The sequence below is a fragment of the Hyaena hyaena genome, unplaced genomic scaffold (genome assembly GCF_003009895.1).
Source record: "Hyaena hyaena isolate Hyena2069 unplaced genomic scaffold, ASM300989v1 scaffold_12, whole genome shotgun sequence".
Classification (NCBI taxonomy): Eukaryota; Metazoa; Chordata; class Mammalia; order Carnivora; family Hyaenidae; genus Hyaena; species Hyaena hyaena.
Window position 1 is genome coordinate 2,937,115 of NW_024080644.1, and position 26,508 is coordinate 2,963,622.

At 58.6% G+C, this 26,508-nt stretch overlaps 1 protein-coding gene across 7 annotated transcripts in view; it reads left to right on the forward strand.

Moving 5' to 3' along the window:
* Positions 1 to 376: 376 nt before the first annotated feature.
* The window catches only part of BCOR (BCL6 corepressor), a 45,004-nt gene continuing 18,872 nt past the window's right edge, over positions 377 to 26,508 (forward strand). For 2 of the 7 annotated variants that reach the window (XM_039256134.1, XM_039256124.1), the window contains exons 1-4: positions 431 to 1,181; positions 20,645 to 20,770; positions 22,076 to 22,154; positions 23,180 to 26,029. In XM_039256134.1, coding sequence (XP_039112065.1) covers positions 20,685 to 20,770; positions 22,076 to 22,154; positions 23,180 to 26,029 — 3,015 coding nt within the window. In that variant the 5' untranslated portion in view covers positions 431 to 1,181; positions 20,645 to 20,684. Of the gene's footprint in view, positions 398 to 429; positions 1,182 to 1,945; positions 2,002 to 2,049; positions 2,070 to 20,644; positions 20,771 to 22,075; positions 22,155 to 23,179; positions 26,030 to 26,508 lie in introns of those variants that run through there. The other 5 variants (XM_039256118.1, XM_039256091.1, XM_039256141.1 and 2 more) reach the window with 5 other exon arrangements.

Below are 26,508 nucleotides of genomic sequence, written 5' to 3' on the forward strand. Positions count from 1 at the left end.
AGGGCAAGGGGTTGGGGGGAGCCACCCAAGTGGTCCGGGCTTCGGACCCAGAGAGGCGAAACGCGCCGGGGCAGGAATCGATGACGGCCGGGGAAACTCGGGCAAACCTTTCCCGGGGAATCACCCCTCCATAACCCTACCGCCGAGGCGCCGCAGCGGAGGGTGAGTGGAGGCTGGGGGAGCTCAAACTTGCGAGAGCTGGAGGCGGCGGCGGCGGGCGGGCGGCTGTCGCCCGAGCGCTGCGCCTGCGGGGGGAGGGGAGGCGGCTGCTGGGAGGGAGGGAGGGAAGGAGGGCGGGCGGAGGGAGGGGGAGGAGGAAGAGGAGGGAACCAGGGAGGGGGACGCGTTGGGATCGCGGCGTGCGGCGGCAGACGGAGCCCGGGCTCCCAGCGGCAAGGTGAGGCAGAGCTACGCTCCTCGCTGAACGCGGGCCGAGCTCGGCGCCTGCGGGGGAGACGCGCCGGAGCCCAGACCGCGACCGAGAGCGGGAGCGAGGCGGGCGGCGGCGGCGGAGGGGGAGCCCGCGAGTCGCCGGGCGGGGAGCCCAAGCCGCGCTGTCGCCGCGCAGGGACGACTTGGCCAACACACTCGCGCACACACACACACACACTCTCTCTCTCTCTCTCTCTCTCACACACACACACACACTCACACACACACACACCCAGCCCGATCGGGCGCTCGCGGCGATCCGTCAACATGGCGCTGGGGCTCCTGCCCGAGCGCGGGCGGCAGCAGCGGCGGCGCGGGAGCTGCTGAGCCCGGCCGAACCCGGCCCAGCCGCGGGAGCCCGGAGGATCGCGCGGGGCTGTCGCCACCTGCCCGGAGTCTTTGAGCCCGCCCCGCCCCGCCCCCACCCGGCCCAGAGCCCACCCCTCGGCGGGGCCGACCCCGAGGGCAGCCGGCTGGCAGCAGACGGCGAGGGAGACGAGCGAGCGCGGCGCCGCGAGCGGGCTGCGGGCAGCCGGGGACGGCAAACTTTGCTGCTCGCCGCGCTTCCCCGGCCCGGCTCCCTCTCCGCTCGCTAACGTCGCCACCCCACTTTCCTCCAACCCCGCACACCTCTCCCCACCCAGCCATCCGCCCCTCGCTCCTCCTCGCCGCCCCGACTCTGCTCGGGGGGAAAACTTCAAAGCGCCGAATCGCAGGCTCCCAGCTCACTCCCCGGCCGGGGATTTCAGGTCAGTGCTCGGAACACCTTTCCCCGGGGAGGCCGCGCGGGCGGCGGGCGGGCGCGCCGCGGGCTGCAGTCGGCCCCCTCCCTCGGGGCCCCCGCCCGCAGCGGGTTGCTCCTCCGACTCTCCCGTACCCCGCGGAGCTCGAAGCTTTCGCCTTGCGCTTCCCTTTGGCTGCTTGGCTCGCTTTCGTTTTTATCTCCTAGCTGTAAGTTATTAAAAATGCAGCCAGCCTAAGCGGCCCCGCGTGGGCATCGGGGAGGGAGGGGCGCGGCGGGGGGCCTGCCGGCCTCCCGGGGGGCTGGGAGGAGAGCAGGGAGTTCGCCGAGTGGAAGTTTGCAGCCTGTGTGTGTCTGTGCGCGGGAGCGCGGTCGCCGCTGAGCGCCGCGAGTCGGGCGCGGGAGACGGGGGGGGGGGGGGCAGCTGGGCTGGAAGCTGGGAAGCTCGGCTCGGCGTTAGCTCGCGAGCAGGAAGGGGAGGGCGGCGGGTTCCCGTCTGCTTTCTTTTTCGACTCGGGAAAGAACTGTAAAAACCCCCAGCCGCCGCCGCCTCGCCTCGCCTCGCCAGGGGACTGTCGTTCCTCCTAGTGGAACGACGGCGTGTGCGTGCGCGAGGGTGTGTGGCGGGCGCCCCGGGCCGAGCCGAGCTCGACCTGCCGCCGCCGCCGCGCAAGTCGGGAGGGGAGTCCCGGGTTTTTTCTTGGCTTGCCCCAAAGCGCGAATCACGTGGATTAAAAAAAAAAAAGAAGAAGAAGAAGAAGAAACTACTAGGAAATCGAGCAGTGCGAGGGGTTCCGACTCGGCCCGTCGGCCCGTCCGCCCGCCAGGTCAGATGCTTTGTTTTTAAACGTTCTTCTGAAATTCTAATCCGCGGCTCCCTCCCGGACGTTGCCTGGTAGGTTTTAAGTTGTGAGCCCCCGGAGGCGGGGGTAGAATGTGCGGGGGCGGCGGCGGGAAGGGAGGGTGCGGGCGGGGGTGGGGGAGACCTGGGCCCTCCACAGGGCAGCGGGGAGTCTGGTGGGGAAGCTGGTTGGGCGTGTGCGTGTCTGCGGGGGGAGGAAGTTGGTCCCACTCGGAGGGCGTGCGGCGCAGAGGCTGAGGGCGAAGAGGAACTTGCGCACCCGGGCGCGATCCTCGGCCGAGGCGGGGAGGGCCAGGCGAGGAAGGCGCCGCCGCGCCACGGGGCCCGCGCTCAGAGCCGGCGGGCCGCTGCGCTGCAGAGCCTCTGCCAACTCGGGGGCTCGGGGCGGCGGCGACGTGCGCCTGCTGTTTACCAAGCAAGCCCTGGGGCGCCGTGAGCGGAGTAGGGCGGCTCAAGGCACGCGTGGTCTCGGCGGGCTTCCCGCCGCTCGCACTTTCGAGTGGGCACTTCCTCGGGTCCCTGAGACGACGGAGTCTGGCCGCGTGTAGGCCGAGGCCGGGCGAGGCTTAATTTGCTGTTAATGAATCTTTTCCAGAAAGTCCGCGATCTCCAGCTAGAGGCTGTGAGTGCCTGCGCGCGAGGGCGCGCGCCGCCGGCGTCTGAAGGGGTGGGGGTTGGGGGAATTGAAGAGCGAAGGAAGGGGGAGGGTTATGTGTATTTAAAAACAAACCTTAAAAAGAAACCGGCGCGCTTCAAATAGGTATTCTCACAGCCTCTCTGTGTCTAGACCAGACAGCTCATGGTCTTGGCTGGTTTTTTTTTCTTTTCTTTTTTTTTAATTTCTTTTTTTCTTTTTTCTTTTCTTTCTTTCTTTTTTTCTTTTTTTTTGGAGGGGAGGGGAGGGGTAGTGATATTCGGTGCCAGGGGTAGCCTCTTGTCGAAGAACCCTTAAAATCGGCCTGGAAGTGAAAACAGGGAGGAAATGGCCCACCCCAGAAGGTAGTGGGTGGCGAACGCAGACAGAGTTGGGTATTTCTGGCCCTCTGACACTTCCTGTGGCACTGGAAACGGACACCGCGGGCCGAAATCAATCCTTACGAGGTGTTGGATTCGGTTTTGCCAGCGAAATTGCTTGTGTGGAAGGCATTTTAATTGTCGGCCTCGGAGACTTCTGTACGTGGGCACTTGGAGAATACGTTTGCTTTTCGACCCTTCCCACTCCACCCCCGACCTGTTATCTGGTCTGGGCTTTGCAGTGTCGGTTCTCGTGTTTATTTTGGGCATGATTTCACCGCGTGGAGGAAGCGGGGGGGTGAGATGGCGGTGATTAATATGCCGTCCAGGTTTAATGCGAGGCTAGCCTTCAGTGTGCGGGTAGCCGCCGCCGCTCGCCGAGATTGCCTGGGGTAGTTAGGGGAGCGCTCGGGGTTCGGGCGCCAGGCGCTTGGCGGGCAGGTCGGGGCTGGGGCTCGCACGGCCCCAGCGCTGTCCTTTGAGGCGCTGTCACCAGTAGGTGACTGAGAGTTAATTAGGAAGTGTTCTCCGGATCAATGGGCCGCACAGCTCATTAGCGATTCTCCCCAGCCCTTTGCAGGGCCGGCCGGGCCTCTGCCTCCCACACAGGCCGGGGCCCCCGCGGCCCGAGCTTCGGAGAGCGCCGCTGGGAAGTGGGGAGGGACTAGCGGCGAGGGGTGGCGGAGAGGCGAGCGTGTAACTTCGCCGGGCTGCGCGTTGCGTGCAGCGCCGCGAGGCCCGCGCAGCCCGCTCTTTCTTCCTGCTCTCGATCGCCTCGACTGTGTCTTTAACTCGCTCCTGCTCGCGTCGCTGCCTGGCTGCTCCTCCCCGCCTCCCTCGCCTATCTCTTGTTCTCTAAGCACGACGCCTGTGCTCCCCGCCCAGTTTGGGATTAGACAAGATAAAAATAGGACTGCCCAGCGCGCAGAGCTGTGACTGCCCCGGCAGCCGGGCTGGCGGGAGCGCCGGGGACCGGGGCCAGGGCCGGCGAGGACCCGCGGTGCGCTCGGGGCGGCCCGCGCCCGTAGGCGCCCCCCCCCCACCCCCCCGGCGCGGTCATGCTCCTCGGGTTCTGCCCGTCGGGAACCGTGCGAGCCGGGGGGACCTGGGCAGGGTCTCCGCGCTCTCGCGGGTGTTGTTGGTGTGCCTGTGATAGATCGGTCTAGACAGGCATGCAGGCTCCCTCCCGGCTGAAGGACGGGAAGGGGGGGGGGGCGGGCCGCGGAGGCGGCGGCAGACTCCCGCGAGCAGCGAGTGAGCGAGCAAGCCTGCGGGCCATGCGAGCAGGGTGGAGGGAAGGCAGGGAGGATTTCTCTTAACCCTTTAAAGGCAATGGAGTGCAATGGGGGTGTGGGGGTAAAGATCCTAGTAGAAATTCCTGGGGGCAGGGTAGCCCCCCGGGGGGGCGGGGCGGGCGTCTGGGCCTAGGGTTTTCCTTTCTCTTCTTTCACATCCTGGTGCTTTGGACTCGATTCTTCGACGAACCAAATGTAGCTGCTGGATGATCTGATTTGACCCAGGACTTCTCAGGGGGAGGGAGGTGTGAACACACACAGTGGGCACCCTCGCTTAAAGAACTGAGTTTGGGAGATGCAGATCTAGACCTCCGCGTCCCCAGAGAGAACTCATGGCAGACGATCTAGTGACGGGAGTTCAGCCGTGAGCTGTAGTGGGGTGGGGCCTCTGACCAAGACCGCTGCAGACCCGAGACCTGAGGCTGAAATGTCAGGCCAGTGTGGACAGGTATGCACTGGACACAGCATAGAGGTCCTTGGGTTGTCTGTATAAATAGACGCACTTTTAACCATGAACTTGGTGGCGAGTTAGGATGAGATATGTGCAGGCAGACAGCCTCTAAACAGGAGTTGGATAGCGATGTGTACAAGATCGATCATTCATATACACACACGGGGTCGATATTGAATCGGTCTAGAGATGTAAGGTAACTTTGCAGACGGGGGCCTACTTCCTTCCAGAGGTTGAAATTGGTGGGTGGGTAGCCGTATACCTAAATAAATCATTAGTTAGCACACCCCTGTCTCCTTCATCCTCTTTCTTGTAGGGTTCACAGTCCGGGGGATCCTCTAGTTCTGTTTAAACCCCAAGCCCATATTGGTGTAGCCTGGGAATGGGCCACATTCCTGACAAAGCAAGAATGTAAGTCGTGGGGAGGTGTAGGAGCTAGACAGGAATGCTCAGATTAAGATGTGAGCCTGGATGACAAGTGCTGAGACAAATCAAGACACTTGGGCTCCGGTGCCCGCACGGAACAAGAGATACAGAGGAGATAAAGAACTGACCGAGAGGAATGTAAACATGGGTATGCAAATACAGACACCTATAGTGATATTCTAAGAGAAAACCTCAGACTCTGTTGAGCTGGAAACTGGGGCAGAATTTCTGTCCGGGAGTTCTGGAGACAAAAGCCCATTTAAAGGTGTGAAGAGGGTCACTTGGAAACACAAAAAGCATTCATATGCATACATCCATGCTTAGATACACAGGCTGAATGACAAAAAAGTCCTCGCTGCCTGACGGTAGACTTTCCTGCCGGGCAGGAGCTACGTGGGCACCGAAGTGTGGGCCGCACCGCCACCTTCCTGCACGCATTCACAGGCAAATCGTGTGCCGTTGGCTGGGAGGAAACTGGGGGCAAAGTGGCCAAGCTTAAGGGGGGGTGGCCCTCACTCACTACTCTCGCTTCTGGTTATAGTTTCTTCCCCTCTGGAACAGGGGAGAGGGTATGTGTTGAGCAGGTAGGAGGATTTCTAAGAGATTTTGTGTTCTTGACCTTGAGTGGATGGAAGGTGGAGGAAAAGAGGAGTAGCGTTCAGCTCTGGGTCAGGAGGAATGGGTGGTGGCACTGCTCTGAAGTCCTGTCTGCTAATGTGGCTCTCAGCCTGGTGGACTGATAAAGATAGAACCGAAAGAAGTGCGAAGTTCGGCCTCTGGGAGGAATAAAGGGAAGGTGCGCTTTCATTTTGGTATGCTTTAGGGTTTTTTTTTTTTCCTTTTCTTTTCCTTTTTTTTTTCTGGAGGAGACCTTGCGGGGACGGCCTGCGTAGGGTGGATTAGCAGGCGCCTGTGTGACCCCAGACGCGCACGTAAACTAGGCTAGGGTTTGGCTTGCCCGCGGCGTCGATTTGCCGCGGTCCCTCTTTGTCTGAGCCCAGCCGGGAATTCCAGCTTTTATTGGGAAGACCGCACTCGGGTGGAGCCCGCGCCGGGTCGGGCGGGGCAGGGCTGGGCCGCGGGCTGGGCGGGAGGCTTGCAGGCCGCTGCGCTGCCCGGACTCCGGGACGGCCTTCCGGAGCGCCCGGCAGCCCCGACAATGCCACCTTGGTGGTTTCCTCGAGGGCGCGGGGCGCGGCGGGGCGGGGCGGGGGGGGGGACCTCTAGGGTCCACTTCGGCCGCCGAGCCCCACCCCTCCCCCGCCGGCCCGAGGCCGAAAGGAACTCTGAAGGCCCTTTGTTAGGCCCCAGGGTCACACCCGTGCCCTGGGGGCCGCAGAGGGGCGGGAGAGCGGTGCTCTCGGCCAGAAGGGACCTTATCCTTGCTTGGAGGCCTCGGCCGCCTGCTCACACGGTTCGGGGAGGGGAGTCCGGGGCGGGACAAGGCCCGCCCCAGCTGCCTTGCCGGTGTGTATGGCCCGCAAGATTCCGTCTGTTTGCAAAGCTGGCTGCGCTGCTGGGGCCTACCTAGGTGGCGGCGGCGCGGTCGAGAGGCCGCTGGGGCCGGAGTGGATGGCTTCCTCAGGCAGCCCCGGCGGTAGCCAAACCGCTTTCGTCTGGAGCACTTGGCCCGAGACTTCCCCCGACCACCAGCCCGGCCCGACGGCTTTTGCTGGTTGTCCTCAACGTGTTCCTCTGCAAGGGATAGCTGACTTTGTGTTGGATGGGAATTAATGAACGATGCTCTTCCGCGATATTTCTGCAGAAGGCCCCCTTTCCCAGCACAAGCTCGTCTGTGCCTGTCTCCGGCCGAGGGTCTCGGAAGTGGGGGGTCCCCCATTTGGTTATTTTTTAGAGCCGTGTCTCCCCAAGCCACCCGGTGCCCCTTCTCACCCACGGGCTCGGCTCCCTGTGATTAGACTAGCGGGGAAGTCCGCTAGAAGATCCTGACAGCATAAAATATAATTTGTGATCTAAAAGACAGTTTCCAGTATAATCTCATTATGCACCACAGACTCCCGGTGTTATTTTGTGGAAGGCGGACAATGATCAATTTACATTGACCCGGGGCTGGGCGAGCTTTTAGATGGTAATTGCCATATTGATTTGCATGCAAAAAGGAGACCTGCTAAAATTAAAGACCGGAAGCTAAATTAAACTAAATTTATTGTCTAGGTGCAAACCAGAGAAACTACTGGGGGAGGGGGTGAGTCAGGTCGGGGTGCCGGGGGCAGAGCAGGTGAAAGTCCCAGAGAGCTTCCAGAGGTCACAGGTTTGAGGGCGATCTTTGCCCTTATGATTTCATAATGTGAGGAGGGGGACTTGTTTAGGGTATGGGGACCCAGCAGGGAAAAGTTATAAACAGGCACCATTGCATTGAAGGCACTGGGGTCTTTTAATGCCCACAATAAGTGGCAAGGGGAGGAGAGGTTTATGGGGTTATGGGGGGGGTCCTTCCTGCACCATTTCCGGCAAGCCCCCATTTCTATTGTTCTACCCAACCGCTGGCAATCGTGTCAGGGACACCCAAAACTCTTGCAACCAGAGAGTTGAAAAAAGAAAAAAAAAAAAAGCCCACAGGCCTGCCCGCCCCCACTCCCTCCCCTCCCCCCTCCAGAAGTTCTTTCCGAGAGCGCGCGGGTGTGGGGCGCAGTGCACGCACCGCGGTCAGGCCCGGCGGGCCGTTGGAGGCTTCGGGAGTTCCTCCCCGGTCGCAGCGGTCGCAGCGGTCCCAGGCTCGACCGGACGCCGATCGCTTCGGGTAGGCGCCCGCTCCAGATGGCTCCAGGTGGCTCTAGGTGTGTGTGGAGGGGAATGGGGGGGGAGGGGTCGGCCGGGGCCACCGCTTCGTGGTGCCGGGGCGGGGGGCGCCTCCCCGGGGGTTGGAAGGGCCTGCACCGAGTTAAGGGGCCGGAGGAGGGCGGAGGCTGGAAACCCTGCCCCGATCGCCACGACCGGAAAGTTTAAAAGAGAGAGAGAAAGCCACTGGCCCGGAGCCAGGGGCGGCCGGGCGGCGGGGGCGTGTTCGGCTGGCTAGCGGGGTGAGGACCCGGTGCCGCCATTGCTTGGATCCCTCCCGCTGCCGAGGCCCTTGCCTGCCCAGTCGCTCCTGGGGCCATTTCGCACATCCGGAGCCTCGGCCTCTTGGAAGAGAAACCGGTCCGGGGTCGGGAAGCCCGCAGGGGCAGCCGAGTGTCCGGTGCCCCTGCCCTTCCCGGTGGCCACGGAGCATAGCAGGAGATGGCCCTCAGCTGTGGAGCCTGTGTCGTCCGGTGTGGCGAGTTCCCGGAGCATCCGAAAGCCTGGGGCAGATCTGGAAATTGGGGATGGGGTGGCGTGGAGATGTTGGGTTCCCATCCCACATCCCCCCCCATCTCTTCTGGGATGAGAAGTTGGGAAAATGAAAGATCCACCAGTTCCCAGCTTTTCCCCGGTCTTGGGCTTTTTGTGGGGACCCCCCCCTCCGGGAGTCCATTTAGGGCCCTGGGCAAGCTACTTCCCTTTTAATTTCCTCCCCCATCCCACTTTGGTCCCTGAGGCTTTTCCTTAAAACCCTGGGAAAAGTAGGTGTAGGCACTCTTTCCAAAGGGCTTTTGCTCTATCTAGATAATGTGATTTATTGCTTTATGTGGCAAAACTAGGGTGGCGGGCCCAGTTCTAGTACCAGGAGTCAGCGCTTTTTTGCAGAGACCTGGGAGCGGTGACCCACCTACCCCTGACTATTCTGGGCTCCTGGAGGAGGGGCAAGTGGAGCTTTGTTGAGAGCCCTGATCTCACACCAGGATACTCCAGTGTAGGGAGGTGTGTGGGACGTCGCAGGAAATTGGGAAAGACTTCACATGGGCCAAGAGATTACTGGGTGTAGGAGAAACTGGGTTCCAGGCTCCTTGTGGACCAAGTTGCGTAGGTGTTACACTCTCCCCTCCCCCCCCCCCCACTCGAGTATGAGGGCCAAGGAAGCTTTCCGAAGTTCTTGGGGATTTCAGATGGCACAATTAGACCAATAATTGGCTCCTCTCCGCAACTCCAGGACTGAGTTTGACCGTGGCCCATTTTTACTAGCTGTGTGACCTTGGGGGCAAGTTATTTATGGCCTCTGAGCCTCAGTAAGTTTCTTCATTTGTAAGACTGGGAATAATTATCCACCTTTAGGATCAAAGAAGGCTACTTGGCACGTAGTAGGCCCTGAGGATTAGGGATTGCTTTGAATGACTGGTCTTGTTCCTTTGGGTCTCTCCTCCATTCCCTGCTGTCCCTGCGAGCCCCAGAGACCTGCTCAGGCCGGTGTCCGGGGACCAACGACACAGGTTTTAAATTCCCCTCCCAAGGGTATTCCTCTGGTGGGCCGGCCTCCCTCCGTGGGTTCCTCTTTTCTTTTGTTGCAGTTCTTTGCATTCTGCGCTTTAAAGGATTCCATATGAAAGGGCTTGGATTCCCCCCCCCCCCCAAGTGGGATCATTATATGGTTAGGAATTGATTCCAGAACCCGGTATCTAGGTGCTCTTTTTTGGCAAGCCTTCCAGTCCTTCTCTTTCAGGGGAGAGAGACCAGCCAGTGGCTGGAGGGGGAGAGACCTGGTTGGAAGAGGTGAGGGGGTGGCCTGCTGCAGAGGCCAGAGGTACTGTGGTTTGTTTGATAGGGATTAAGTCCGGATGTTACGAGGTCTCAGTGTGGTTTTCAATAAAGTCTGCCAGGGATTGCTTCTTCTCTTTTTTTTTTTTTTTTTTTTTTTATCGATATGTATTTTAAAAAATTACCAGCATGAGAAGAAAACCAGACCTGTATGGATCCAGGCCGGTAGTAAGCTACTGTGATCAGGTTTCCTACTCGACTCCCAGAGGGGAAGTCAGCGTTTGATTGAAGCTACACTTGGTTCTTGACTCTCAGGGGATGCCTGCTCTGAAACAGGAGCCCTCCCTTTCTCTCCTCCTCTCCCCCCTCCTCCTCCCTCTTTTTCCCTTCTTCCCCTAAAAGCCTTTGTGCTGAAAGAGCTTCAGTAGGCACGAATCCCTGGTCCCTCTCTAAAGAATGCCTTCCAGCCTTTGCTGACATTGTTTTGTGAACAGTGGGTTTTACCAGGCCAGCAGTTTTCCCCCCCGCATCTTAGCTCACTATTTTAGAGGTAGAGTACGGCCAGGATGCTCCTGACTGCCACGATTTCCACGCTGCTGCTTTGCCAGGGCCCTGCCTGTAATCCGAAGACACCTTAACCTTTGCCCTGGATGCCCCCAGGAGGGGTGAAGGTGGGGAGAGCGGGGACAGGGGGTTGCTTGTTGAGAGTGTTTGTTTTCTCCGGGGCAGTGGCAGCGGGGGCTGAGGGGCGAGTCAGGGAGTGTAGGGACCGTCCCGCTTTGGGTCTGATTTAAAACTTGGGCTAATTGGAGAAGCTCTTAGGCACTTAACAGTTCTGTACAAACGCAAACTTGAAATAGCTCTGCGCCTGCGTCATTCAGGACAGAATAAATGAAGTACAGAAATGCCCAAACTATGTAAATCCTGGAGTTGTCTGCCCGCCCATAAACACATGACAAGTGCCAAGGCATTTCCAGTCAAAACACCCGTGGAACCAGCAGCCTCCATCCTTTGTATTTATTATTTTATTAACAGCATTTAACAAGCACGGCCTGCTTGCTTTGCGCCACGGCTCAGCCGACCAAGGGTTGGAAAACGGGATGGACGGGGATGGGCAGGAGTGGTATCTCAGCTGTCTAGCTGGAGAACTCTCTTCCGACGGGTAAGGAGGAGTAGCGTGTGGGGTTTGTTTCCACTGGCCTGAAAGAGAAGACAACAAAAGTCATGCTTTGCAGGAAGAAGCTCCCCCCCCCCCCACCTTCTCAGGAGGAAAGTTGCACAGATGTGGTTATGTCTGGTCTGCGCTTGGATTCCAGAAGGTGAAACAGTATCATTTCAGGATACTCTGCCCATCAGTTACTGGCGATTTTCAAAGAATTAGTATTTGTCTGCTATCGTTAGTTTATATCCTGGTGGAAAGTTTATAACGAAAAGTAATGCCTTTCTTAAGTCATAAAATGAGCCTTGTATGATTATTTAATTAAAATCTATTTAAGGACCGATTAGGCGTGTAATTTGCGCTAATAATGACGATTATGGAAATGTTCGACTTAACCAAAAATCATAAAGGAGACATTTTGATCAGTGGGGCGGCCAGTAAGTATTCAGGGAGTTGGACAATTCTCGAAACCCGGGAGGCACTGGGCCGCACGGGCCATGGGAAGTGCTGAGACCCAGAGAGCCCGTAGGCCTCCCTGCCCCGGACCCCCCAGCCTGGCCCGGGGCAGGCCGACCCACGCTTTGCTGAGCACAGAAACCGACCCTGGGAGTCTGAACAACCTTTATTCCCAGCGGAGGAAGTGGGGGAGGGGCGCCTCCCCGAGCCACCGGGAGGCGAAAACTCTGGGAGAGGGCTGATAAACCGCACAGACGTCCCTGCGAAATGGCTGTGCTCTTTTGCTTTCACAATCGGCGGCGACCAACACACGCTGCCTTGGCTAGCCTTGGCTGGAGCCTGGCGGGGTGGGGGAAGAGGGGGGTCCCCTTGTTCCGGAGAAACCTGCCAGCTGCTGGGCTTGGTGCGAAGGCAGCGGAGGCAGACACAATGCTGCTGTTGTTGGTTTGATCTCTAACTGTGGATTGTTAGTCTGGCTTTAACTATGTGGTAAGGGGGGAATGTGAAGGCTGTTTACAGCGAGTGCAAATAATGTGACAGCTGTTGGTGCACGAGCAGCGCTGCGCCTCCTCGGCACTTACACAAAGCGTGCACTATGCAGGCCCGCGGAGAGCCGCAGAGGTGGCCGCTGCTCTCTGGCCAGAGCGGCCTGGGAGGAGAGGAAGGACTCGGCGGGCACCGCGCCCCGCCCCCCACCCCTCCGCCACCGCTTCCCAGCACACACCTCCGTGGCTTCCAGAATAGGGATGGAAGTGCAGTGTGTGTGTGTGTGTGTGTGTGTGTGTGTGTGTGTGTGTGTGTGTCGTGATTTAGGGAGCTTGCCACGCAGAGGTGGCCGGAGAAGGCCCACGGGGTCCCGGGTGTCACGCAGTCCAGAGAGGTTTGGCCAGGATCTGTGGACCTGGGTCCTCAGGTGGTGGTAGGCAGGGTTTTTAAGATTTGGGAAAGGAACTTTGAGCCCTTAGGCAAGCTTGTTGGAAACCATGTATTCTCAACTAAAGGCTTTCTGAAAGTTTCTAGGCTCTGATGGCCCTTGTTCCTGTTCTGACAGGGCTCTGGTACTCAGACAAGTTGGAGAGACAGGCGTGTAGATTCAGACCCAAAAGGAAGGTGTACGTGGGGGGGGGGGGGGCATGCAGTTTGGCTTTTGATTACCCACACCCCTTAGCCTTCCCATTTTCTTTCTTTAAACAATTTTTTAAATATTTATTTATTTTTGAGAGAGAGAGAGAAACGAAGTGCGAGTGGGGGAGGGGCAGAGAGAGAGGGAAGCACAGAATCCGAAGCAGGCTCCAGGCTCTGAGCTCTCAGCAGAGCCGGGCACGGGGCTCGAACCCACGGACCCATGAGACCAGGACCTGAGCCGGAGTCAGACGCTTAACGGACAGAGCCACCCAGGCGCCCCTCGCCTTCCGACTTTCAAGAGCACATTCGTTTTCAGCTGCAGGACGCAAAGGTGTGGGGTCCTGAGGTGTACCCGTGATGCCACCCTCTCCGTGACTTCATCAACTAGATGCCCACCAGCCACAGGCCTTCCCCGTGTTCCTGGGCACCGGCCAGACACTGCCGGGAGGTGGGGAGGCGCTGGGGTGGAAGGGAGAGCAGTTAGTGGTGGCAGTCACCCCCTTGGCCACTCCTGGAGATGCCCCAAGCTGGGGCTGGCCCAAGCTGGTGGGTTCAGGACAGCCAGAAAGGTGGGCCTGCCTCTAGGCAATCCTGGGACAAACGGGGTGTCAAAATCCCTCCCCTCCCCATCCCAAGGTTGGAGCCTTCACAGCCCTGGCCCCTAGGGTTTGGAGGACCATTCAGAGCTGATTTAATTCTGTGTCTTGTCCTTCTCTGTGACTTTGGTCCCTGGGAGTACAGCCTCCGGGATATCTGCAAATTGAGTTCATTGCCCCCAGACCCCCCTCCCCAGGGCTACCCTCTCCGAGTTTCAACGTGGACTTCTCTCTCCAGTTGGGTTCCCCAGTGGGGAGCTGGGAGATGCTTCTGGAGTGATACATGAACTTCGGTGCCAGTTCTATAAATTGGTCTCTTTTTATGACGTGTGCCATTTTCTGTAGGAATGTTGCTTGCAAAACGAGTTTCGCCTTGGAGGAAAGGCGGAAAGATAAACAAGCCTGTAACGCCAAAACACTGGCAGTCTTTCCCTCCTTCCAGCTCTCTTAAAGCAGCCGGGCTGTATTTCCAGGATTAGACTCGTGCTTGTGAAGAGGGACTCTGGTTGGCTTTTTTTTTTTCCCCAAGCAAATGCAAATTAGAGAAAAATAATTTTCTTTCAACGATATGCAATGTATTAGTCACTTGTTATCGTGCTCCGAGGCAGGCCTCATTTGCGCGTCTGCCAGCTCGCTCACATCTGCTCGGTGCTGTTCGGGGCATTTTAACCTTGGCGGTGTCGTGTCTAGTCCTACGGATCAAGGAGGAGTAATTAAGCTCTGAACAGCTACAAAAATTCATGGGCCCCCATCTACACAGTAGTTGTTCCACAGCTTTGTTTGGGGTGTTCCGAGTTCCAGGATTGACTAGCAGGCGTGGGGTTTCTTTTGTTCCCTGGAAAGAAAGTGGGAGCCCCTCTCCTCCTCTGACCCTCACCCGCACCCCTCCCAGGACTCCCAGGCAGTGCACCAGGACTCGCAGGCAGCAAGGAACCCGGGTGCCAATCACAGGACCCCGTGTATTATGCATCTTTTATGCGTAAAAAGTTCCTTTGTGCTTCCTGTGGACTCGTGATGGCTGTTGTTAATAGCCTTATGGTATAGCTTGTTCCTTAGGGTGGGGTGGGGGGGAGCATTAAGTGTGTTTCATTCCTGCAAAACCCTGGTAGAGATTGCAGTGCAGTGACACCCCCTCTGGAGTTGTGACATGGATCGTTTGTTCTGGATTTGCCCCCAGGTTGTACAGACTCCCAAGTGGGGAACCCAACTCAGTAGGGATTAGGCCCAAGGAGGAGGGTTTGGGGGGAGGAGGAGGTAAGAGTGATTAATTGCATTCAGCCTCGTTCTCCTGTCCCTGGCGCAGACCTGTCCGGGGACACCAGCTTCCAAATGGGCCCACTCTTGCCCACGTGGTGTGGTGTGTGGCACAACCGTGAAAGAAAGTGAAAGGAACAAAAAGCCGAGGCAGTGGCAGTGGCCTCCGGCGGTGTCAGGGGAGAAGGGGAGTGTGTGACGTTGGTCTAACGGCAGAGCCCCCCCCCAATGGCTCTGCCTGGTGGGGTGGGGGTGGTACCTGGTGGGGGACCCCCCCTGTTTGCCAGCGACTCTCCCCGCCTCTCCTTGCGGGGGGCCTCCGCTCCCTGAACCCCTTCCCACTTCACGGTTGGCTACACTTGGCTTGAGTGGGGGGGGGGCCAGGGAGCACGTCCACGGAGAATAACACTTCCGTCTGCCCAACACTTCCGTCTGCCCGGAAGGAGCCCAGGAAGACGGCCAGGAGGGGGGTGTGCAGTGCGCGTTCCCCTGCCGGGCTCGGCAGCGTCTCCTGGGTTCTGCGTGCGCCCACCCAAAGTTCCTTTTTGTCAGAGATTCAGCGGCGGGGGGCTCGGGAAGGGGGAGCCACAGAGGGGCGTGCGGGCCGCAGGGCCCGAGGGGTTAACTGGGGTCGGGGGAACTGGGAATTGCGGAGGTCGGGCCGCCTCCCGGAGAGAGCCGGAGTTCCTGGAAGGCCGGGCGGGGGCGCGTCGCGAGGGCGTGGGTGTGTGCCGTGGCGCGGCCCCGCGCGGGGACCTCGGCAGAGCAGCGGCGAGGAGGGGCGGGCGAGCCCGGAGCGGCACGGGTGTGTGTGGTGGGAGAGAAAATCCCTTTGTTGCCGACCGATCGCGCTCGGGGCTGAGGCAAGGGAGGGGGCGCCCTTCCCCCGCTCGCCCTCGCCGCCGCCGCCGCCGCCGCCGCCGCCGCCGCCGCCGCCGCGGGCCAAGTTCACCCCGCGACCGACCCGACTGGCTCTCCGCTCTGACCCAGGCGCCCTGGGAGGAGGCAGGGAAGGTTCTGGTTGCTCGAAAGGTCAGGGTCCCGCGAGTTTCCCATCCTCGTCGCTCCCTCTCCCCTCCTGCTCCGCAGCTCAGTCTGTTACTAATGCAAAACTTGGGGCGTGGGTGGGGACGCCCCCGGAGGCAATGGCCGTCGCTTCAAGTGTGCCAAGAGACAGTGCCTGGGCAAGCTGGAGCGCTCCTCCCCAACCCCCCACCCCTCCAACACCCTTGGAGGGCGGGAGGAGGACCCAGCGAGCCACCAACCTCAGCCACACCTCTGGAAGTCTGTGACCCTGTCCCGACCGGGTGCGGGGTGGGGGGGGCTGTCTTGGGGACCCCCTCCCCCGGCCGCTACACGCCCCCGGGAAAGGGGACCGGGAGGACCCGCCCCCATCAGTGCACATCCGGGAGAGCTTTTTTTCTCATCTTCTACCCCCACACAGCCCCCCTCCCCCCATCCTAAAATAGGAACTTCTTCACCCCTCCCTTCCTTAACACCAGGAGAGAAGTGCCGCTGTGCGTGACTCAGTCTGCTCTTGGAGCAGCCCCAGGAAGGGCTCCCGCGGGGTTTGCCTCGGGCTTTGATGAAATCCACACAACTCTGCTGAAGGTCACCCCTCCCTGGCCTGGCCCCCTCTGTGTCCCTGCCTCAGCCTTCCCGCTGCCACAGAGACATGGTGCGGCCATTCCGGGGTTGTGCCACAGTTCAGTGGGGTTAAAAACGTCGTCTATACTGGCTATTGCCGGGCAAGGCTCAAGTCCATAGTGCAGTTTAATTCTCTGGAAAACACGGTGCCAAATATTTACAGATGAGGAGACCAAGGTTGAAGAGGTTCAGCCACCTGCCCAGAGACACCCTGTGGATGAGGGTGGGAGCTGGGAAGCTGTGGTGTCTGCCTTCTTGCATGTTCTGTCCGGAGAACCAGCTATGACATAAGGGAGGCCCCTTCCCGCACAGAGGTCCCCAGCTCACGCTGTACCCCGGCTGGTCTCCCCGCTGCCAGCTCGGCCTCCTGACCCAGAAGCCCCCACAAACCTGCCCAGGCCTTCGTGGCCACTGGCCGGGTAACTGCCTGACGGAGGCTAGGGGTGCCCAATGAGATAGACCTTAGCAAGGGGGCACCGTTCATGCTTGCGTGGCGCATGGGAATTGGGGTGGTTTGCTGGCGATGCTTTCCATTTTGTCTGTTAACTTGACGGGTGTGATGTGCGGACTTGAACCTATCACCGCTTCGAGGGCGGAGGCGGTAAAAGTGGCCTGGTGCCAGGAGGAACCCAGTGGAGAGAAAAGAGGGGTGCCAGGAGCGATCTGGTGCTGCCTCCCCTCCCCTGGCTCCTCCCAGCCTCTCATGGTCACTGTTCTTCTCTTTTCAACCTGCTGTTTGCTGTCTGCCAGGGTAAATTGCCTTTAAAGAAAAATCAGCAGCTCTCTCCTTTTTCTCAGTCCATAATGGTTTCATTACGGCACGAATGGGTCAAATGGTGGAGGTGGTGGGTGCCTCTCGGGGGACCCGTGCGCCCCTCCTGTCTCGTCCGAGGCTTGGCAGTGCCCCTTCTCAGGGGTGCCAGCTCCTAATTTTGGTCCCTGTGACCTCTTCCGGCCAGTCGGGCCCTTTCCCCAGTGTCCAAGCCAAGCTTCGTTCTCTTAACCATCACCCTTGGCTTCCAGAGCAGATAACCACCCCAGTCCGCCAAGGGACGCCCAGACTCTCTCGTGCCTCCAGCCACCACCAGTCCAAGAGCTGGAGGCCACTTCACGGGGTGGGGGTGGGAGGGGTGCATGTGCGCGTTTTGCAAGCCAGGTCTCTCCCCGGAACTGGGTGTGCCGCCGGGCACCCACTCCAATTCCTGGGTCTGTTCTTTAGAAACCGGACATTCCTTGGTCTCCCCGTCCGACCTTTTCTCTCTCGGCCCACCTTCCCTTCCCGCCCCACCCCTACCCTGCATCCTTGGCCCCCTTGTCTCTACTCCTGGACAAAAGGGTTAAACCCCACAGCCAAGGTGTAACTTAGCAGCGCCCAGGGAAACAGGTCGGTGCCTGTAAAGTGCTCCTGTGGAGTGACTTCACGCATCTGCCTGCACGCGGAGGAGGGGGGGGGGCGGGAAAATAAGGGCAAACGAGCCTCTCACAGCAGCAAAGTGCCTGCTCTGTTTGTCATCTAAAGCACATTATTTGTCCTCTCCACCGTGGCCCAAGGGTCAGCGAAGTCCGTTTTGAAGCACTTTCTCTTAGAGTTAAAAAAAAAAAAAAAAAAAAGACCCCAGCCATTTCAACAGCCCCTTCTGGAGGTGGAGTGGGATGAGCATCGCCCGCATCTCCGCCTCTCAGTCTCTTTGTGTTTCTTCCCCACCAAAGTCCCCCTTGGTTCCACATCCCTGGAGTGGGGGGAGGGGAGGTCCCCAGTCTTCAGTGGCGGCGGGGTGGGCGCAGCATGGCCTCGGCCTACAGTGTTCCTGCCAGGGATCTGGGCTGTCACCCTGGAGAAGGGCCTCCTGCCAGGCAGGGCCGCTGTTCCCTGGCCCTTCCCACTTGGCCCCGTGTTTGGCCAGGAACCTGAAGAGTTAAAAGTCTTTAGCTTGTTGCAATGAAATTATGGCTGGCAGTGGCGCCGCTGTTTGTTCAACAGACCTCCACTTTTAAACAGTTCACAAAAAGTTCATGGGGCAGCGAAAGATTATGTGTGTGTGTGTGTGTGTGTGTGTGTGTAGTCAGCAGGATCCAACAATGTGCCTCCCCCTCCCTTGTATCCTCAGTGTTCAGCCTCGACCCTCTGCCCCCCACCCCCGACACTCCATCTGACCCCGTGCACGCGAAGCCACTTCATTCTGACGCCCGGTGTCATTGAAGTGTGCGGTGTTAATGTTGAAAACCCCACAGGAAGAGCCCGGGGTGGGGGTGGGGTTACAGCTCTGAAAGCACCCAGTTGCCCTGGGTGTCTGTAAATCTCATCCACCTTTCCGATAAGCGCCCGCCGCCCCTTCTCAAGAAAAGCCCTTTCAAGGGAAAGGGGTCACTGGCCCTCTTGGGGGAGGGGAGGAGCTGAAGAACGAAGATCTGAGACAGCACCCTTCCGACTGTTTCCTCGGTCAGGTGCTGGGAGGTCCTTGTCACAAGCCGGCTGCTAACCAAGGTGGGCAGGTGGTGGCTTGTCCCAGGGGAGGCCACTTAGGAAGGGCCTGGACAGCAGAAGACGAGGTGTCCTAGGCACACGCTGGCTTTTTGCCTGCCGCATCCTTGTCTTAGAGATTTGGTTGAGTGACTCTTTACCTTCCGGTGTAATTTCTGCCTTTCCTCAGGGGGCACAGCGAGAGGTGGCCTTTTGGCGAGGGGGTGGCATGGTGCCGTCCCACTGCTGCAGCCGGTGACCAGGGTGCTTGCAGCAAGGAATGTGGCACCACCTTCTATGTTAGGCCACCCAGAATGTCTTCCTTTTGTGAGAAGGGGCGGCAGGGGTGAGGGAGGGGACAGTCCCTTGAATGTGCCTTGTGGTCATCCCTGCACTAGTGGCGGCCTACCCCCAACTTGATTTGTATGGCTGTTAAGAAGGGAGACAGGCCCACAAACCCCTACAGAACCTTCTTTAAGACCCCAATTTGTCTTTTCCGGGCACGGCAGCTAGCCCGTTGGAAGCGCCTCTGTCTCAAGACAGAGACCCTTCCTAGACGAGTAGAGCCCTCAGAATCCCACCAGGCCTGCTGCAACGGCCGATGTCTGCTCTTCCTCTCCTCCTCCTCCTCTTCCTCCGGCTTCATTGTCGAGCTCCAGCTCCGCGCCCAGTGTCTGCGTGTGTGGCTCGTGATGAACAGACGGTGTTCGATGTATAGGGGGCCGAAGGGGATAGTGGTGGACAAAAGGCCCAGTTAGGACAAAGAAATGCTGAAGGGTCGCCTAGCGCTGGCATCTGGAGTCAGGTCTCCCAGGTGCTCCCCTGCCTCCACCCGCGGTGACTCCCCGAAAGAGTCCCCGGACCCGATGCCTCCAGCCCAGCCGACCTGGCAGTCTGCTCCCAGTTCTCGAGTGTAAAAGCGAGCATTTGCATATTTTTCCCTGCTAACAAAGGAAATGTGTCGACTTAGGGAACATTTGGGCTCTCGGAAACTGTGTGGGTGGGTGTGTGAGGGAGGAGAAAGAAAAGTTCCCCCGACGATCTGCACGCCAGTGACTCCGCACTCAGGTTCGGGTCCCATGTAGAGATGCTGTGGCCCGGCCCGGACAAGGGGATGACGACGTGTTTGTGAGCGGGGGAATTGCCGAGGGCCATCGGTCCCAGGCATTAAAGGCTCCCCTACTTATTAACCCAGCATTTAACAGCAGGATATGGGCTGAAGCGCAGTCAAAAGAAACGGCTCAACCTCCAAAGAGCAATTAAAATCCTGCACGAGGATAAATCACGCGCCGTGATAATCCTGTTAATAAAATGCAGCTTGTCCTGACCCTTCACTCATGCAGCAAACTAGAATGTGATGGGGGGGGGGTGGGGAGGTGGGCAGAGAAGGTAAGGAAGGGCGGGGAGAGGTGCTCTCCCCTCCTCTGCCTGGGCAGCCTCCCCCTCTCCGTGGGTGGAAAATGGGTGGCTTTTGCCCGCTCGCAGCGGGCCAGTGGCTCGCAGCCCGGCAGCCTGGGCTGCTAAGACTTCTGCACTCGCTAATGATTTCTTGTCCCCAGCGAGCAGGCGTCATTGAATTACTCAACCGCCTCCCTCTGCAGCTCCCAGGCCAAACCACCCGGGTTCAGTGCTTAATCTAATCCAGGGCTGGGTGGGATGGTTCACCAGCCCACCGACTCTCTTTAACCCTCCATCCGTTAAGTATTGCACACCACAGGCCCAGAAACAAGTCCTGGCGTGGGCTGCCACACCTGCCTCTCGTGCCTTCCCCCACCCCTGCTCCTCTCAGACCCCAGAAGAATCAGGGTTCGGCTCCCTGGGATGCAGCACCATAGGCTACACCACCAAGTGTGTTCCCCTGAGGCTGGGAAAGGAGGAGGGAGGCCGGGGGTGGTGGTGAGGTGGGTGGTGCCCTGCCCTGGGTGGTGCCGCGTGTGGCACTTGGAGCTGCTCCCCCGCCTGCCAGGGAGTCGTGGTGAGCCCCGGTGCCCTCTGGGACAGCCGTGTCCCACCACCCCTGGACATCTGTAGAACATCGAATACAACCTGCCTTCCCGAGTCAGCACTCTGTATGAATTGCCCGGAAAGGGCCTCTGGTTCCCTCTTCGGCTCTTCTTTATTCAACCTCCTGGGATTTTTTTTTTTTAAACAGACTAGACGCTTGAAGAAAAGCTGCCATCCAAGAAGACGACATGCTTTCAGCAACCCCCCTGTATGGGAACGTTCACAGCTGGATGAACAGCGAGAGGGTCCGCATGTGTGGGATCAACGAGGACAGGTGAGTGTGCCTGTCTGGCCGAGGCCTGGGGGGAGAGGGTGGGTGCCCCCCCCGCCTTTTCCCTCCCACCGCCCCCCCAGCTCCTGAGCAGGGCCCATGCGGAATCCCCCCTCACCTTCTCAAAGCCAGAGTGGGCGCAAAATGGGGGGGGGGAGATCTCCTGCCTAGCTTAGCTGGCGGCCCTTGATTTACAGTTTTAACAGGCAACCCGGCTCAGCGAAGCATTGCCGCCCTTTAAAAGATTAGCCCCTAAAGCGGCCTTTCAGTGCACTTTCGTCCTTAATTTATTATTTCATATTTATGAAGGAGAATTAATCCCAGTCTATATGCTGCTTTAACTCTAAATGTCAGGAGTGTGGGCCCAGGTGGATCGGCATTCGATGTGCTTTTAAAACAAATAGTTTGCTCAGTAATAAACGGGGAGATAGCCACCCCTCACTTCATTTAAGCCCAGGGTCTCCCGGTGTCCTCTGTTGGAGCGGGGCCCTCGGCTCCCGGTCTCAATCACCCGACGGCTCTGTTCTGCTTCCTCATCCGTGATTTTGGAGCATGGGGTAGGGGCAGCTAAGCACTGCTGCTTGTCAGTGGTTTTTATCTTGGGGATTGGGAAGTTGGCACCGAGCGCTTTCTTTATCGATGCTGTCTGATAACAAGTCCCAGGGCAGCCGCAGCAGCCGGGCACAGGTGTGCGGCTTTCTCGGGAGCCTGGAGCAGCTGGCGTTTGTATGATATTCGTGTGTGTCCCCCGTCATTTTGATAAAGGCAGTCAAATATGGCTTCATTATCACCATGGAAACCAGTGTTGTAGAGCCGGGTACCTAAACTTTGTTGGGGGAAAACTTTCGAAAGCCTGCCCTCGTGAGGAACACAGAAGTGATTGATGCGGCCAGCCGCGGGACTCCGGCCTTGGGTTTCTGCTTTGCTACTTGGCCGTTGGACTGCCTGACGTCTGTCCTCAGGTAGAACTTTAAAGGAAGGGCCCGCTCGCACGGCCGAGCTCAGAATGGCCTGCTTGGCCTGTCGGGAGAGCACATCGCGCACGATCTTAATTTCTGCGTCCTCCAACTTGGGGACGTGTTTGTGATTTTGCGTCCCTGCTGCACCCTGCCTCTCCTTTGTTTTCTCCCAGCCTGGTTGAATCACCATTTGGGGACAACTTTGAGTGTGGGCCATTGCTGAGGAATGTTTTTGTAAGGGCAGCTTGAAAAACGGAGTAATTAGAAACTGGTCTCTTCCGGGACCATCTACCGAAGGATGCGTTAAGCAAGGAACGCTTTCACGAAGTTGGTGTGTCCTTTTAAATAGGAAAATTCCTGTAAATGATGGTGACGCTTCAAAGGCCAGACTGGAACTAAGGGAAGAGAATCCCTTGAACCACAACGTGGTAAGAGATTAATGGCTTCTGTTGACGTGCTATCTGAATATCCGTGATCTGTAATCAATCGTGCATTAATTTGCATGCCATTAAAGGGCTTTCTGGGGGGCGGGGCCTTCAGGGCAGGGCTGAGTCGAATGCGCCTTCTTCAGGATCAGGCCCTCACCCAAGCTCTTTCTGCTCGCCGCCTGGGCCCTTGCACTCCTTTTGACACGCTGGCCGAGTATGTCCGAGCCGCGCAGTGCCCGGTGCGATATGTGCCTCCCTTGTCTTGGATAAGCTGCGCGCCTCATCAGTGCTCCCTGGAGCTGGATACATTTCCAGCCTCCACAAGGAGACCCTTAGGGTTTACTTTTCCAGTAAAATATGAAACACAGAACCGTCTTCAGACAGCAGGGAGAGGAAGTCAAAAGACACAACCACAGTTTGACCCGTGGCCTCTTTATTGATTTAGAAATGAGACCGCTAAAGTCCTCCTTCCCTGCTGTCCCGCTGAAGATTGTTTCTTGTTATGTTAAATAATAATGCTTCCCTACACCCAGCAAAAACAAAACAAAACAAAAACAAAAACACCGGCAACCACCACCCCGTCCCCCCCCCCCCCCCCCCCCCCCCCCGTCCCCAACCTAACAGCCCTGGGAGGCTCAGGTCCCCGACCCCCACGGGGGCGGGGCTAAGAGGGGTGGAGCTGTGGTCCTCTCCGTTGCAGCAGAGAAATTTTGCTGAGAAGGTGAATTTTCCAAAACTAATATATGACTGAATTTAACGTATGGGTCCCAAGTCTAAAGGGATCAACCTTTTACAGGCTTTTGGGATACTAGTTGAACCGAGGAGGCGCAGGCACCAAAGAAAGACTTTTGGATAAGCGCGCGGGGGGGGAGGGTTCGGACTCGTCGGAACCTGTCTTTTTAACCCTTTCTGCCCAGATGTTAAGGCTGCTGTCACACTGAGCTAGTTGGTGGTTCCTCTTCGGGATGGGCCCTGCCGCTCTGAACGGGCCTCCCGGGTAACACCCATGTTCTGCTTCCTTAAAGGTGGATGCCGCCACAGCCCACAGGATCGATGGCCTGGCAGCGCTGAGCATGGACCGCACTGGCCTGATCCGGGAAGGGCTTCGCGTCCCTGGCAACATCGTCTACTCTAGCTTGTGCGGACTGGGCACCGAGAAAGGCCGGGAGGCTGCCACGAGCACGCTAGGTGGTCTTGGGTTCTCTTCTGAGAGAAATCCCGAAATGCAGTTCAAACCGAATACACCAGAGACCGTGGAGGCTTCCGCCGTCTCTGGAAAGCCCCCAAACGGCTTCAGTGCTATATACAAGACACCACCCGGAATACAAAAAAGCGCTGTGCCCACAGCGGAAACCCTGGGCTTGGACAGACCTGCCAGCGACAAACAGAGCCCCCTCAACATCAATGGTGCTAGTTATCTGCGGCTGCCCTGGGTCAATCCCTACATGGAGGGTGCCACGCCAGCCATCTACCCTTTCCTTGACTCGCCAAATAAGTATTCACTGAACATGTACAAGGCCTTGCTACCTCAGCAGTCGTACAGCTTGGCCCAGCCGCTGTATTCTCCGGTCTGCACCAACGGGGAGCGCTTTCTCTACCTGCCGCCACCTCACTACGTCAGTCCCCACATCCCATCGTCCCTGGCTTCGCCCATGAGGCTCTCGACACCTTCGGCCTCCCCAGCCATCCCACCGCTGGTCCACTGCGCAGACAAAAGCCTGCCCTGGAAGATCGGTGTCAGTCCCGGGAACCCCGTTGATTCCCACGCCTACCCCCACATCCAGAACAGTAAACAGCCTAGGGTGCCCTCCGCCAAGGCGGTCACCAGTGGCCTGCCCGGGGACGCAGCCCTCCTATTGCCCCCTTCGCCCCGGCCTTCACCCCGAGTCCACCTTCCCTCCCAGCCCGCCGCAGACTCTTACTCCGAATTCCACAAGCACTATGCCAGGATCTCCACCTCACCGTCTGTCCTGTCCAAGCCGTACATGACGGTCAGCAGTGAGTTCCCCTCGGCCCGGCTCTCCAACAGCAAGTATCCTAAGACTCCGGAAGGGGCCGAAAGCGCCCAGCCGGTTCCTGGGCACCCCCGGAAAGCAGCGGGCCAAGACAGAAAAGACGGGGGCTCGCCGCCTCTGTTGGAGAAGCAGACGGTTACCAAAGACGTCACCGATAAGCCACTAGACTTGTCTGCTAAAGTGGTGGATGTAGATGCTTCCAAAGCTGACCACATGAAAAAGATGGCGCCCACGGTCCTCGTCCACAGCCGAGCTGGAGGCGGCTTAGTGCTCTCCGGAAGTGACATTCCGAAGGAAACCCTATCCCCTCCGGGAAGCGGCTGTGCTATCTATAGATCTGAAATCATTAGCACGGCTCCCTCGTCCTGGGTGGTGCCCGGGCCGAGCCCCAACGAAGAGAACAATGGCAAAAACATGCCGCCGAAAAACAAGGCCTTGGACTGGGCCATCCCCCAGCAGCGGAGCTCGTCGTGTCCCCGCATGGGCGGCACAGACGCCGTGGTCGCTAACGTGGCGGGCTCGGTATCGAGCGCGGGCCGCCCAGCCTCCGCATCGCCCGCCCCCAACGCCAATGCGGACGGCTGCAAGACGGGCAGGAGCTCCATGGACACCACGCCGTCGGTCATTCAGCACGTGGGCCAGCCCCCGACCACGCCGGCCAAGCACGGCGGCGGCGGCGGCACCAGCAGCAAGGGTGCCAAGGCCGGCAACCCGGAGCCAAGCTTCAAAGCGAGCGAGAACGGGCTCCCCCCAAGCTCGATATTTCTGTCTCCGAGCGAGGCTTTCAGGTCCCCACCGATCCCCTACCCCAGGAGTTACCTCCCTTACCCGGCGCCTGAGGGCATCGCTATAAGCCCCCTCTCCTTACACGGCAAGGGACCTGTCTACCCTCACCCGGTTTTGCTGCCCAACGGCAGTCTCTTTCCTGGGCACCTCGCCCCAAAGCCTGGGCTGCCCTACGGGCTGCCCACAGGCCGCCCGGAGTTTGTCACCTACCAAGACGCACTGGGGTTGGGCATGGTGCATCCCATGTTGATACCTCACACTCCCATCGAGATCACTAAAGAAGAGAAGCCGGAGAGGAGGTCCCGCTCCCACGAGAGAGCCCGCTACGAGGACCCAACCCTCCGGAACCGGTTTTCCGAGATGCTGGATGGAGGCAGCACCAAGTTACACCCCGAAGTCCCAGCCGCCGACAAGAACCTAAAGCCGAGCCCCGGCTGGAGTCAAGGGAAGACTGTCGTCAAGAGCGACAAACTGGTCTACGTAGACCTTCTCCGCGAAGAGCCAGACGGTAAAACCGACGCCAACGGGTCCAAGCCGGGCTTCACGGCCGAGAGCGTGGGCCAGAGCGCCGAGCCCAGCAAGCCCCCGGCTGACCCGGCCCTGCAGCCGCACCGCGACTTCATCGCCCTGAGAGAGGAGTTGGGGCGCATCGGTGATTTCCACGAAGCTTACGCGTTCAAACAGGCCCCGGGCCAGTCGGTGTTCAGCTTAAGCAAGGAGAATGTTCCAGCGGGGACCAACAAGGAGAACCTGGGGATGCCGGTGGCGACTCCCTTCCTGGAGCCGACCCTGGGGGGCGACGGCCCTGCCGTGACTTTTGGGAAAAGCCAAGAGGATCCCAAACCGTTTTGCGTGGGCAGTGCCCCACCGAGTGTGGATGTCACCCCCACCTATACCAAAGATGGAGTGGACGAGGCCGAATCGAACGATGGCAAAGTCCTGAAACCGAAGCCATCTAAGCTGGCCAAGAGAATTGCCAACTCCGCCGGCTACGTGGGCGACCGATTCAAGTGTGTCACTACCGAACTATACGCTGACTCCAGCCAGCTCAGCCGGGAGCAGCGGGCCTTACAGGTGAGTCCCCCCCGACCTGAATTTCAGGACGTCTACCAGTTGTCAGTTTTTTTTTTTTTTTTTAATGTGTAAAGAGGATTGGGGGAGTATGGCCAGGCAGATTTGGTTAATGGAGCTTATGGTAAATGTAAATGTATGAAATGTGTCCAGTAAGGGGACGTGAGCGTGAGCGGTAGCTCTTAGGAGGTTGTGTGTCTGGATACTTTAAGTTATTCTGTAGATATTAAGGGAACTCCACCCAGCTGCTGCTAACAGAAGTTTTAATTGTTGCAAAGGATAATGTAGAGACTGCATGACGTTTGCCTATCAGTTGCTTTGATTTCTCTGCCATTACTGTATGTTAACAAATAGACCTAAAGGTGCTGCTTGAGAGTGCCTTGTGATACTTGGAGGTGTGGAGCAGCCGCATGTCTGTGGGATTCGAGCGATTTTTCTCACAAAAAAAAAAAAAAAGAAAAAGAAAAGAAAAGAAAAAAGAA